This window comes from Pleurodeles waltl, chromosome 1_1 (genome assembly GCF_031143425.1).
Source record: "Pleurodeles waltl isolate 20211129_DDA chromosome 1_1, aPleWal1.hap1.20221129, whole genome shotgun sequence".
NCBI classification, from domain to species: domain Eukaryota; kingdom Metazoa; phylum Chordata; class Amphibia; order Caudata; family Salamandridae; genus Pleurodeles; species Pleurodeles waltl.
This window is the reverse complement of record NC_090436.1, coordinates 659,516,112-659,530,757: the sequence shown is the minus strand read 5'-3', so window position 1 is coordinate 659,530,757 and position 14,646 is coordinate 659,516,112. Positions and strand designations below refer to the sequence as shown.

Below are 14,646 nucleotides of genomic sequence, written 5' to 3'. Positions count from 1 at the left end.
GCTTTAAGTTGTGTGTGATTTTATGAGCCAGCAGTCCACATACGGGTAAACAAAAATACATTGCATGCATTTTTATAATGTTCTTGGGCAAGTTTTAGTCTAAATGGAAAAACAGTGCACTGATAGTGAGTATTCCCTTCCAGAAATTTCAAGTATTTTATGAATTGGCCTGCAACTGGAATGTGAAAATAAGTGGCCTGCACATCTACACAACAAAGCCAACTGCTCTTTTTTATGTGAGTGAAAATCTGGTAAGGGGCCAACATTTTGTACTTCTCATTGAGAATAAATTTGTTGACAAACTGGTTGTCTAATTTAGGACTATATGAAATTGTTTGATCCTTTTGAGCTACTAGGAAATACCTTGAGTATACCCTTTTTTCTTGATGAGACTGAAAACTTTGTGTTGCACCTCTGGTCAATAAAAACTGAGATTTCTTTTTTAATGTACAGGGCTGGTAATTCAAAGTTGGTTTTAGTGGAACTGGCAGTGGGAAGTGACGAAGTGGATGAAGTAGCCAATTCTTATAATGTTCAATACCCATCTGTCTGTTTTTTAAATATCCACTCTTCCAAGTGAGATGGTACTGTTCCACCCATCCTCCCCCCCCCCCAAACCAAGGGCTACTGGAGGGAGAGGGATGTTGGAGAATCATTAACGGTGGCCTGGGGAATTCCTTCCTCTGGAAGGTGAGGAATTGGGAGGTAGTGTTTTTCTTGTTTGGCACCTCCATTGGTATTGTTTTTGGTATTGTTATGGGGGTGTTTGATACAGCCTTTCTAGATTGTGCACACTCTGCTGGAATAAATTACATTCTTTGGATCTATGTTGTTTAAAGATCAACTGTTTTTCTTCCAGTACAACTGCCTTCAGAGTCTCCGTTTCATTTTTCATATGAAGCATTTCTTCCTCTGTATATTGTCAAAAGAAAGCCATACCCGAGAAAGGAAGGCTGTTATTTTAATCTGTGCCTCAAGTTTTAAAGAGGACAGCTTCAGCCACACAGTCCTCCCCACCCACCAGGGTAGCATGCTTCGTCACCGTAACCATAAACTGAAGCAAAGAATAACTTATTGTCAGTTGGTCCAGACCATGTTTTTAATGTTACCATAGATTACCCTTCCAAGAACAAAGCCAATGTATGTGAGTCACCTATAGGCAATATCAATCACTACACCTACTTATCACAATCTCCAAGTATTCACCAGAAGAACACTGTAAAAAGGTCAAGAAAAAGATATCCATCAAAGAGCCCCCCTTTTGGAGTAACCTGGTGTGTATTGCACCATATACCCAGCATGGTACACAACCCGATGATGCCCGCACCAATAGATATTTCCTTCGCTGTGACGCAGCCTGTCCCTGTTGCAAACATTTAGATGTAGACATCATCCACATGCTATGGTCCTGCCCCTCACTGCATAACTATTGGGGAGCTGTGGTCACCTGTTTATCAGCATGCGCAACACGCACACTGCTACCCACGTGGGAGACCTGTATACTGGGTTTGCTTCCTAGAGGACCGCGATACAGGGCTACTGCTAGATTCTTAGATCTGGGATTTGTAACCGCTAAAAGGCTGATAACCCGCAGATGGAAAGCCTCCGAGGTGCCAACTGTATTGGCCTGGAAACAATCGTTCTTGATCTGGGCGGGAGCCGAGGGAGTGGCACTGAGATGGGAAGATACACTTGGCCTACGCAGGTACCCCCTTTCAAATAGCTGGGAAGCGATATTGTTATTCTTACCGTCCCTAGAAACTGATTCTGACTCAGCAGAGATGATCTAGCACTGAGGGCAGTCCTGCGACCATTAGATGCTGGGGCCACCACGAACGGTTACCGACTCACTTAGCATTTATTGTACCCCCATGCTGATCACTTAAATTAGGACAGGGATGATACTGAGTACCTGGTTCCAAAACATGGCTTACGCGCACAGATGAATCCCCAAGTCATTGAGGGAGCTCCACACACACGAAGGCATAGCAATACTAGCACCGAATGTTTAAAGATAGGGTATTCCATTGTTTAAGAATGTTAATGTTTTCTATCCATTGTTATTCCAGGATCAGCATTTATATGCAAATGCGCAATAGTGTTCACAGTCAAATAGAAGGGCAAAAGAGCGGCATGATGATTGGTGTTCTGCTTTTAGACCCTGAGATCCATCTATTTTCTATGCGCAATACTCCTACTTAGGCTTAGTAAACTTCCACTGACTATGTGATGCACAAGCTCGGGTCATTAACTTATTATCGTTACTGTAATTGTTACATATATACTAACTGTTGTTGGACGACCTACGAGATTGTGAAATGTACAACGGTTGTAATTATCTACTGCACCAACATTATAACGCCATTAAACTGTATTGATGTAATTGAAACGACAATAAAAAGATTCCTGAAAAAAAAAAAAAAATGGAACACAACCCGATGATAAAACATGCCATTTTGATGTGTGAGGGTCCGTGCATCCTATAAAGGATAGATACTCCACGTAATATAGGTAAAAATAGAGGAAGAGCATTCATAATATGTGGTTTCTTTGTTTCCCTTACAATATGGGCTGGGATTACTTACGGACAGTCCCTTTTTACTGCATCTTACAGGTTTCTCTGCAAAAAGTTTTTTTTCCTATCTCCATATACATGCTGAAATGCAGTTTTATGAACATAATCTGAAGAGTTATTTGAATGTTCATGAAAAATAAGGCCTTTTTAGACTTTCAACCCACAGACCTATAAATTAATGGACAAAGACATTCTTTTATGATATTTCCATGGATATGAACTATATATAATGATAACAGGTTACAACTTTGGAACTTCTTCTGCTGAGTATGAGAACTTAATCAACTTCTCAAACATGCCTATCCTTTTTCGACTGAGCCAGAATGCCATAAGGGCAAACAGTATTTAAAGAAGACTGCAGGTGTTTCATGTACATTTTCCTTCTTGAGTGTACTTTGCAGCAGCAGAAATTCCACTCCTCTTGTGCTTCTCCTCTCAATGCGAGAGTCTGTACTGTTCTACTCAAAGTTAAGTTTCATGCTCCTCGATGGCTTTAGGGAAAACAGCTGACAAAATCTCTGCCATTTGTACCATCTTGCAATCCCAGACATTAACGAAAGTGTTTCTTGTGATCTGGGGCCAGAGAAAAATATAGGATGCCTGTATTTTTGGCATGGGTGAATGCAGGTTGAATTGGTGATAGGATTACAAAAAAATGCATAAAATAATCTTTAAAAACCTTTGAAGAACAGGATGATTGTAAGGGTCAATGCGGCTGGAGTCTCAGTGGTACTCAGCTAAGAACATTATTTCAGATCTAATGTAAAGCCAGGGCAGGGAAAATTCCCATCAAAGAAAATGTTTGTATACATATTTTGATTCTGGACAGTGACCATGACCATCCTGTTTACTATTTCCAGCAGTCAGGAAGTGTCTTCTCTTGCCCAACACACAATACAACTGCAAGACCTCTTCAAGGAAAGTGTACATTTTCTAAAGAAAGTGACAACACCTTAAAGTGTATATACCTTCACTGCTCAATCCTTCTGCAGATGGATCGGGACCATTCGAAGATAATACAGTAACGGATGAATGATGAGAAATCTGATTTTAATGGATACTATTACTCTGTAAATTTGATTGGCAAAGAAATTCCAGCAGCAACAAACAGATAATTTGAAATAAGGGATCTCACCTTAGATGTTTCATACAAAATGAACAGCCTGTTTGATGATATCCTAAACCAAGTTATTCTATGTGTTTATGCAACAGAGACAAAATACTTGCTCAACCAAGTAAGTGGACACACTCGTAAAAAAACTGTACAGATCATTTTCACAAAGAAAGCCGTACTTGCCCGTCATACCAAGTCAAAATGCAAGCTGTCCAACAAGATACAGCTTGTTTGGTAATCACTAATCCCTTGACTAAAAGCTGCTAGCAAAAATAATTGTGTATATAAACAATATTCATCTCCTCACATAAGTAAATGTTCTAAGCTCTTTAATAAACAATCCATTACAAACATTCACCCACACCAGACAGCTGTCAAGGGTTAAAGGATATAATACTTTGTATAATTTGGTTTACGAGGAAAGGAACAACGAGCACGTTTCTCAGCTCAGTATGGCTAATGTTTGGTAAGGTGTTTGTGGCAGCAATCATGGTGCGCTCTTCCATGCCTTATTGCGATTCTGGAGGTATATTTGAAAACTGCAATGCAGTAAGGATAAACTCCAAAACAGAATAAGGTGCTAAAGATGAGACAGAATCTGGATTTGTACAGAGGAATCTAAGTTGTATGAATCTGCTTAGACCCTTCATTTTTTCGATTTGAACATTTTGCCAAATTCATCTTCTTAGAGATTGGATTGTGCAGTAATGTTACAACTCTGAAGCTAGTCACTGTCCCTCAAGAGCAGGATTTGGACTGAGGGGTTCTCATGTCTGTTAGAGGATATCCTTCATCCCTTAATTTGCATAAAAAGAGAGTATTTTCTTTAAATCCATGGGGCTAGACTGCCTATGGGCCTATCATTCAGTGGGGAATCCTCCTGTAAAGAAAAGTCAGGTAAAGTATATTAGTGTAGGAAGCCCTTAATCCACCACCCTTTGGAGTTGTGGATAAAAGTGGAACAGAAATATATCTACCCTCTAGTATTGTCACTTCCAGTTGATATCCTGCAATATCCAAATACAGCTAGGAAAGTGTTTGGCACTCCCAGCATGGAGCAAGAAATTAAAACTGTAAAATATTTCTCAAGGTGAAGACTCTGTAGAGAAAAAATATTAATTAGAATACAGTGATTCCTTCAGCAGAAACAAATTCTTGAAAGTTATATCCACAAACAGAATCCTTGGAATGATTGAATACACTTCCTGATGAAACCATACTCATGACATCATTGTGTTATCATACATCCAATGATACAATGACAGTTTTTTAAAATCTTTTCTGGTTCGAATAACATGGATTGAGGCAGCACAGTTACAACATACAGAATATTCAGTTGAATACGCAGAACACAGAATTATGTCACTTATCTGCTAAAGACAATACTAATTCTCATACCTGTTATCCGTTGACTGTCCTGCAGTAGCTATCAAGGAGGAGGAACTGATGAAAACAAAATCATTGGCAGTTTTGTTATGACACTGCCATGTCTACAAACCAAAAAAAATAACAAAGATTAACAGAAGGAAATGCAAAAAAGACAATTCTATTTTTAGTTTAATAGTTTATCAAAAATAAACAAGATTGCATACCAGGTAAGGTTTGGGTGTGCTTCCAGTAGCCGAACAATACTTCCAATTTGTTTGATACAAACTGATATGGCCATCGCCATCAACAATCCCAAACTAAAACACATAAAACAAAATATGATTAATACAAAGAAGTGCACATTTTCATACATGCATTTAAAAATTATTTCATGCAGCACTTGGGCCATAAAGTACTCTGGATGTATTTTTAACCTCAACGCTGGAACCAAGTCTTCTATATAAGAAAATTACTTTTTTAAATAAAATAATTCTTACCAGTAAACCAGAGATGTTTACCTCTAACTGAGGTTCTCCACAGGACCTATGAATTCACAAATGAAGCTCAATGTTCCTCATCACACTTGGAATACTCAGCAGTTTCAGTTAAAAATGTGACGTCTAAGTAAATGCTTGCCCCCTCCATGACCATTCACCATGCCATTGCTGCCACCTAACTCCAGATCATCATAAAGAGTATAAGGCAAATGGGTCATCTGGAAGAAAGGGAGTTAATTGTGGGAATGTAAGAGAAACTATACACAGACTAGGGTTCTTATAAGCCTTTTTTCCCCACTGAGGTATACATATTTGAAACTGGAAATATCGGACACATCCAGTCACAAACATTTTCATAATCAATGTTCCCTAAAATAAAGATCAAATTAAATCAAAGAAATCCATACATACACTCAGCTAAGCTATCAAGGATACAGAAGATACCAAAATCCAACAATAGAAAAAAAAAATGTATGACCGGGAAGGGAAGAACGAAGTTCCAGGAAATAGGATACAGTACCCCTAGCCAATATATCCAATACATCCTGTTTTTATTTATACCAGTGGAGACCTGTCAATAATACCTGGGTGTCCCGTAGGTATTTTTATCCTAGATAAGACCCTGGTAAAAGTGTATCAAAAGTGCTCCCTGAAAAATTGACTTTAGGGACCAGGATGAGCCCTGATGAGGAATAATGACACTAATAGATTGTGTGAGGGTCTTAACAACAATAAAGATTGCCCTGGGGTTACCCGTCACTGATTTCCATTTCTAATGATCTTTTGATCACAGGTTGTTGGATAATCATTTGTGTTGCATTTCAAGAATCCTGATCTGAGGAACAAAAAAGAGAGCGGTTGTAACTAACACCGCAGGACATAATAGGTGGCCAGTGCAGTTCACTACCTTAAAGAAACAGTGTCATTTTTAATGAGCCTTATGAGACTGCTGTCTATCAGGCTACATTCATATTTTCCTACTTGCTTCTCCTTCCAAAAATGTTTGTGAAAGAAAGTACTTGTCACATTCACTTTTATACTACAGCCTTCTAGAGTTTCATTGGTTCTTTTCTAATGTAAAATGCATGCAATTAGGCCTATTTAGCTGAAAGGACTCCTCTTTTACTGTGAAATTCTTTTACATTAAAAAGAATAAACATACATTTTTAAAAGTGCCACAGGATTCCACACACATGCAAGAATATATATTGCTTATACATTTAATGAAGATTGCTATGGAGTAGAATCATAGGCTTATCAAATGGAAAAGACTTCTAGGAACAGTGAAGGAAAACAGCTCCCCGGAGAGCTATGTACAGATAGCAGAGAAATATAAGGAGCACAAAAAGAAGGTTTAAACTTCTTCACTCATGAAAAAGGAGGAAAGAATCACAGGAGATTATTGCCTGTACTGCTCCTTTGAAGAGACAAGGGGAGCAAAAGGATAACCTAGGAGGTACCCTTCAAAGGAAAGAAAATGGTAGCGTCACAGGGTGCAAGGGCTGTGATCAGTTGTTACAGGGAGCAAGAGAAGACTCTAGGAGAACCTTGAAAGTACAACGTACTTACCTTGGGTAAGCTGTTTTTGGTGAATATTCTTTCTAACTGCAGAATTCTCACTTCAGAATACTCTCAAGGGACCAGTCTCGCTCTGTAAAACTTCACACAGCATTGCTCCGACATGCCAGTAGGTTGCACCGTTTGGGTCCATGCCTACTTCACACCACCCTGTGACAAATCAGAGCTCCATATAAGCGCCAACACTGTGCGCTGTCAGTTTCTTCTTTTTTTCCTTTACCCAACCCGAGATGCAAAGCACAAACAACTGTTGCTACCAGTTTGCTGATTACTAACTTGTGACCTTAGATATTAATAAGCAACCACTCCACAAAATGGGAAGGTGGGAGAGTGGTGAGGGATCTGCAATTAGAAAGAGTATTTACCAGAAAGAGAGTTACCAAAGGTAAGTAACTTGTTCTTCTGATGGATACTTCTTAGTGCAGATTCTTCACTTTATACTAGATTAGAGTTTCACAAATTGTGGGCCTCGATCCAATTTTTGATGGGTTGTGAACGTCCAAGCAATATGTAAAGAATACTTCAAATTCTGTATTTATTGTGTCACATTTGCTGCATTTCAAAGACAGAGGTCAAATGTAAGGCTATGTCTTCTGACAAAATGCTGCTTATTTTTTTAACATAGTCTGAGGTTTACAAACTCCTCTCACTTTGCAGTCAGAGAAATGTAAAATTAATTATGTGAGAATCTTCCTGGGATACATGGAGTGTGAAAGGAAAGGCTGTCAGATGTCATTTATTTAACACACAACAAAATTTAAATACTTCTGAATGAACTGTACTCATTCAGCAGTTAGGAAAGCAAAAATGAAGCACATGTTTTCTGTAATTCGGAAGACATGATGGAAAAAAAGATTTTAATATGATCAATACAAAGCAAGACACTTAAATTGGTGATGGACAAATGATAACTATTTAATGAAACCTGATTTCCGCACATTATCATTTGTGTGCAGTACTATTTTATTAGTAAAACTGTATGTTTGTACGCCACACCGGGCTCTGAAGGTAAAAGCCAGTACTGATTGAGCCTGTGGCCAGTGAACACAACTGGTTTATGCATCGAGCGTGCCAGGACCAGGCAGACATATTTGTGATGGTAAACACTTGAAATGCCCGCTGCCGCTGACGGAGTAAGGGCTTGAGGCAAAAACACCAGAAGAAACAGCATCGGCAGTGAGAGCCCCAAGAGGCACAGCTGAGACAGAAGAAGGCTAAGGAGAGCCCCGGTCCGGGGGCAGAAGGGTGGAGATGACTCGCACATGCAAGCCTTGTAGATCCAGAACCAGATAAAAGCCTGCAACAAATAGAGGCTGGTGCGGAGCTGATGGCTGGGATATAGAGATCTCATCAGTAGTGTGCTCCGTGGACAACATCCCCTAAGTTAAGACAATAACCGGGGGTCAGCAAGAGGGAAATGTATCCCAATTTGGGCCCTCGCTGGGCATCAGCGACAACTCGGTACACCAGCGACAACTCTGTGTACCGCTGGCAGACCACAATTATCCAGCCAATGACAAAGAGAGCAAGGTTGTTCTGTACCGGATAAACAGTCCAGGAATAACGCAACCTGTGGAGCTCATCTCCATCAAGCAGTACCGCAGGAGAGACAAATTAAGGTGATGCAGCCCAAATTATCATGAACATACCTCCCCAGCTACTGTACAGCAGCCCTTCCCAGAGAAACAGGCGAAACCCAGCAGGCCTCAGGTTGAGCGACACTCCACTCAGGAAAGGCCTGCCTATTGGTGGCAGCGATTAGCACTCTTGGGGCACCTTTTTCTGGGCACAACAGGGCGCATTATTGAGGAGCTGTTACTGAAGACAGGCTTGTGCACACCATCGTTAAACGAGTATGGCAGGAGACAGAGGGGGCAAGACTAAACACCAATTGAAACTGGATAAATACAGGATTCCAACAGTGATGCGAAATTCTGTGGAGGTGCAGTCGTAGGAGAGTACAAGAAAAGAGAATGAGCTACAACTAATGCTCACTGTTGTCTACAATGTAAAACAACCAAACAATCAAGATAACAGAAATATGAAAAAATAATATTTATTACATACGTATGTACAACAACATGAAAAAACGCAATAATCAAAGTTAGATAAAAATATTTACATATTCACAAAGAAGGACACAAAACACTCATATATAGTGAATAGACAGAGACAAAGTGTTACACACGACAAGACACAAAAGATAATAGAAACATAGCATTAACAAAAGAAAATCCAAATTGTCCAAGATACAATAAAATATAAATTGAGTATGCACTTTCTCTTTCTAAAGCCTTAATAATATTCGTACTAATAACATGTTATAACTCCAAACAAAGTAGCGTCTCCACCTAATTCATGACGAGAAATTAATTACTTGGATCTTAAGGTTCATAAACCATTATAACAACTGTAGGAACTAAGCCTACGCGCGTTTCGGCGGTGACCATCCAATTTGTAAAACCGCCTTCATCAGGGCAGTTCCTTTTCCAATATTAGGTAACTAATGTCGCAGGTCTTATGGATTCTCGTCCTCCCAACCTGAATCCAATCAGATGACAATATGGGTGCGTTCCCTCAGAGAGAGAACTTCAACTTCTGATAACCAGGGGCTCCTTGTACAGGCACACAACCAGATTTGCAGATCTACCCCAAAATAGTCTTCAAAATAATCGAATTTCTAGGGGAATAGATACCCACAACTTCCATCAGTCTTCCATCTTTTGATACACTGATTTCTGTATGGCAAGTGTTCAACACGGCCGTCCGATCAGAGCGGAGAGACCAAATAAGGGTTTGGAACTCTCACATATGAAGATAATAGCCGCCATGAAAGACATAAAAGGCCCATTAGAATCCAGAATTGACTATGTAATGACAGGAGTAACATCCTTATGGGCGGATTTCGGGAACATTAATGCAAGAGTATTGGAAACAGAAACCTAAACCAAAGCCCTGCAACTGGAGGCAGGCACCATATAGAACTAAATGAACTATCAGCTGCGTAAAACTGCAACCATGCTGGAGGACTATGAGGGGCACTCCTGTCGCAACAACATATGAGTGGTGGGGTCGCAGAGCCACGGAAGTGTGGGACTCTTCATGAAAGACCTAATAATGAAAAATTCCAACCAAAAGGACTGTTGAAATTATTCTCGGTGGAACAGGTGCACAAGGACCTGTTCCCCCATCTCAACCTGGGTCTCCACTCAGAACCATCAGTGCATGCATATTCAATCACAGAGATTGTGATGCTATCCTCCAAGTAGCAAGACAGCCAAGTGATATCAAATATGAGAACACCAACATCCGTCTATTCCTAGACTTTACCTATAAAGTGCAACAACTGTACTAAAGGGATACTAAGGGCAAAAGATCTTGAATACATGATGCTATACCCCGCAAAACTCTGGGTAGTGGGAGAAAGAAACTCATGACTCTTTGGAACACCTGAAGAAGCATGGGACTGGCTGGATCCTTTGTAAAGAAAGATGAGAAGGAGCCTGGTATAATCATACAAGTGAAGGCCCTCTAAGGACCCGCTTGTGGGGGGTGGGGTAATTGGTCAGGCCCACCGAAACAACCCCAGAAACTGAGTGAATGAGGATCCTGGATAAGGCAAGGGAGAGGCATCCTCGGGTGACAACCATGTCGTGACAAGGAGCACCATAGAGGAGGGACATTAAATGAGTGCTAATTACGTAGACAATCAAAAGGGGACATACGAGACATAATTCTGTATAATGATGGCCAGGCCATCTATTCCACGGTTACATAATTGTGGGCGACAGGCAGTCTGCACAGGTGGGGCAGGGGGCACTTCAGAGATGACTATTCAGGGCAGCAGGGAGGGGGGAGTTCAGGAAACAGTTAAGGTTAAACCAGATGACTGCCCTCTAGCATACCAACAGCGAATGAGCCCACAATCAAGAAGGCCAGCTCCCAAACTATGGAACTGGACCACAGACCAAGCAGGACACATGAAAAAGACTCTCCTAGACCCACATGGTTAAACATCAGACACTAAAAGTCTTATCCTGGAATGTGAATGGCCTAGGCAACTGACTCAAGAGGGGCATTGTCCTACAATATCTTAAGAGACAAGTTCCAGGTGACGTACTGCTTCAAGAGACCCACCTCACGGGAAATCGCTACAAACCCCTAGACAGACCGTGGTAAGCCACAAGGGTGCATGAAGGCTACATGTCCGATTCACGAGGAGTGGGGATATCATCTCATAAGTTGACACCTTACATCCCAGGAAGGACATGGGCAGGCCCTCAGGGGAGATATGTAGTACAAAAAGGACAGGGGGATGGGGCTGATGTTAAAAATCTGCTGAAAATACATACCTCCCACGTTTCGTGCCACCACACTCCCTGAGATAGCAGCAATACTTCTTCAGCTACCTGAGGGAATCTTGCTACTGGAGGGGGAATAAATGATGTAGCCTCAGAGTAACTAGACAGATTCCCACTGGGGAAAGGGAAGCTGAATTTAACGCAACTGTCCATGTTCATAGATGCGCTTGGAATGGCTGATGCCTGGAGAGCCCATAACGCCCAAGAGAAGCAATATACATTTCACTCAGGGGCACATGGCAGCTTATCCAGACTAGATTATCTTCTTACACAGCACAAATGCTCCAAAACAATGTGAGGGCCCGACACGTAGCTCAAGGCATTTTTGTCTACGGTTGGACGTGCCTGGAACTACTGGGACAGATAGACTGGGACCACAGACCATGGCCCCTGAATCCTTGGTACCTCAGAAATGAGGTGATACTACAGAGTTTGGGACTGGGCACTGACTGCTACTTCACCGACTGACAATGAGGAACAGTAGACTCACCTCTTACTGTGTATTGTGAGGAGCTTACAAAACAGGAATACGAAGGAAGGTGTTGTTTCCAATATCGGGGGAGAAAAGGAATAAAAAAATGAGTGTAAGGAAATGCCTTCCTTGGCATGGTTACCCCCTAACTTTTTGCCTTTTGTTGATGCCAGTTATGGTTGAAAGTGTGCTGGGACCCTGCTAACCAGGCCCCAGCACCAGTGTTCTTTCTCTAAACTGTACCTTTGTTCCCACAATTGGCACAGCCCTGGCACACAGATAAGTCCCTTGTAAATGGTACCCATGGTACCAAGGGCCCTGTGGTCAGGGAAGGTCTCTAAGGGCTGCAGCATGTCTTATGCCACCCTGGGGACCCCTCACTCAGCACATGCACACTGCCTCACAGCTTGTGTGTGCTGGTGGGGAGAAAATGACTAAGTCGACATGGCACTCCGCTCAGAGTGACATGCTCACCTCACACTGCCTGTGGCATAGGTAATTCACCCCTCTAGCAGGCCCTACAGCCCTAAGGCAGGGTGCACTATACCACAGGCAATGGCATTTGTGCATGAGCACTATGCCCCTACAGAGTCTAAGCAAAACCTCAGACATTGTGAGTGCAGGGTAGCCATAAAGAGTATATGGCCTGGGAGTTTGTCAAATACGAACTCCACAGTTCCATAATGGCTACACTGAAATCTGGGAAGTTTGGTATCAAACTTCTCAGCACAATAAATGCACACTGATGCCAGTGTGGGGTTTATTGTAAAATACACCCAGAGGGCACCTTAGAGATGCCCCCTGAATACCAGTCCGACTCCTAGTGCTAGGCTGACCAGTTTCTTCCAGCCTGCCACAACCAGACGAGTTTGTGGACACATGGGGTGAGTGCCTTTGTCACTCTGTGGCCAGGAACAAAGCCTGTACTGGGCGGAGGTGCTTCTCACCTCCCACTGCAGGAACTGTAACACCTGGCGGGGATCCTCAAAGGTTCATGCCTTTTGTTACAGCACCCCAGGACATCCCAGCTAGTGGAGATGCCCGCCGCTCCGGCCACTGGCCCCACTTTTGGCAGCAAGGCTGGAGGAGATCATGAGAAAAACAAGGAGGAGTCACCCACCCGTCAGGACAGCCACTGGGGTGCCCTGATCTGAGGTGACCCCTGCCTTTAGAAATCCTCCATCTTGAGTTTGGAGGATTCCCCCAATAGGAATAGGGATGTGCCCCCCTCCCCTGAGGGAAGAGGCACAAAGAGTGTGTAGCCAACCTCCAGGACAGTAGCCATTGGCTACTGCCCCCAGACCTAAACACCCCCCTAAATTTAGTATTTAGGGGTGACCCCGAACCCAGGAAATCAGATTCCTGCAACCTACAACAAGAAGGACTGCTAACCTGAAAGCCCCGCAGAGAGACGGAGATGACAACTGACTTGGCCCCAGCCCTACCAGCCTGTCTTCAGACTCAAAGAACCTGCATAGCGACGCATCCAACAAGGACCAGAGACCTCTGAGGACTCAGAGGACTCAGAGGACTGCCCTGAAACCGAAGGACCAAGAAACTCCAGAGAACAGCAGCACTGTTCAAAAACTTCAACAACTGTGCAACTTTAAAGCAACTTTCAAAGAATTCTCTCTTCCCGCCGGAAGCGTGAGACTTCACACCCTGCACCAGACGCCCCCGGCTCGAGTTCAGGAGAACCAACACCGCAGAGAGGACTAGCCCAGTAGGTGGCTGGCCCGAGAAGCCCCCCTGAATCGCCTAAGTGACCCCCGGGTCCCTCCATTGCTTTCAATAGCAAACCTGAAGCCTACTTTGTCCACTGCACCCGGCCACCCCTGTGCCGCTGAGGGTGTGTTTTGTGGGCTTGTGTGTGTCTCCCCCCCACCCCTCCCCCCCAGTGCTCTACAAAACCCCCCTGGTCTGCTCCCTGAGGACGCAGGTACTTACCTGTAAGTAGATAAGGACCGTAGCACCCCTGTTCTTCATAGGCTCCTGTGCGTTTTGGGCCCTCCTTTGACCTTTGCACCTGACCGGCCGTGTGTTGCTTGTGCTGTGGCTTTGGGGTTGCCTTGAACCGCCAACGGTGGGCTGTCTATGCTCAGGAGACTGACTTTGTAAGTGCTTTACTTACCTGAGAAACATAACCAAACTTACCTGCCCCAGGAACTGCTGATTTTTGCACAGTGACCACTTTTAAAATAGCTTATTGCCATTTTAACCTAAACTGTGTGTACTACTGTTTTAAATCAAAGTTCTGTACTTACCTGTGTGAAGTACCTTGCATTTTATGTACTTACCTCAAATCTTGAATCTTGTGGTTCTAAAATAAATTAAGAAAATATATTTTTCTATATAAAACTATTGGCCTGGAGTTAAGTCTCTTAGTGTGTGTTTCTCATTTATTGCCTGTGTGTGTACAACAAATGCTTAACACTACCCTCTGATAAGCCTACTGCTCGACCACACTACCACAAAATAGAGCATTAGTATTATCTAATTTTGCCACTATCAACCTCTAAGGTAAACCCTTGGACTCTGTGCACACTATCTCTCACTTTGAGATAGTATATACAGAGCCAACTTCCTAGAATGAGATTAGAAGAGCTAGACCGAGAAATCAGAGAGCTAAAAAGTATCCCTACCTCCCGAAAAGACACAGTCTAAAAACCGCCTGGCCCTAA

General features: G+C 42.6%; 1 protein-coding gene across 1 annotated transcript in view; it reads right to left on the bottom strand.

Annotated features, from left to right (window-relative positions):
- DMXL1 (Dmx like 1) overlaps positions 1 to 14,646 on the bottom strand; it is a 1,414,533-nt gene that overhangs the window by 71,146 nt on the left and 1,328,741 nt on the right. Inside the window, exons 39-40 of the mRNA XM_069226844.1 lie at positions 5,282 to 5,374; positions 5,088 to 5,179 (exon numbers count right to left, since the gene is read on the bottom strand). Of these exons, the coding sequence (XP_069082945.1) occupies positions 5,088 to 5,179; positions 5,282 to 5,374 (185 nt within the window). The remainder of the gene's footprint in view (positions 1 to 5,087; positions 5,180 to 5,281; positions 5,375 to 14,646) is intronic.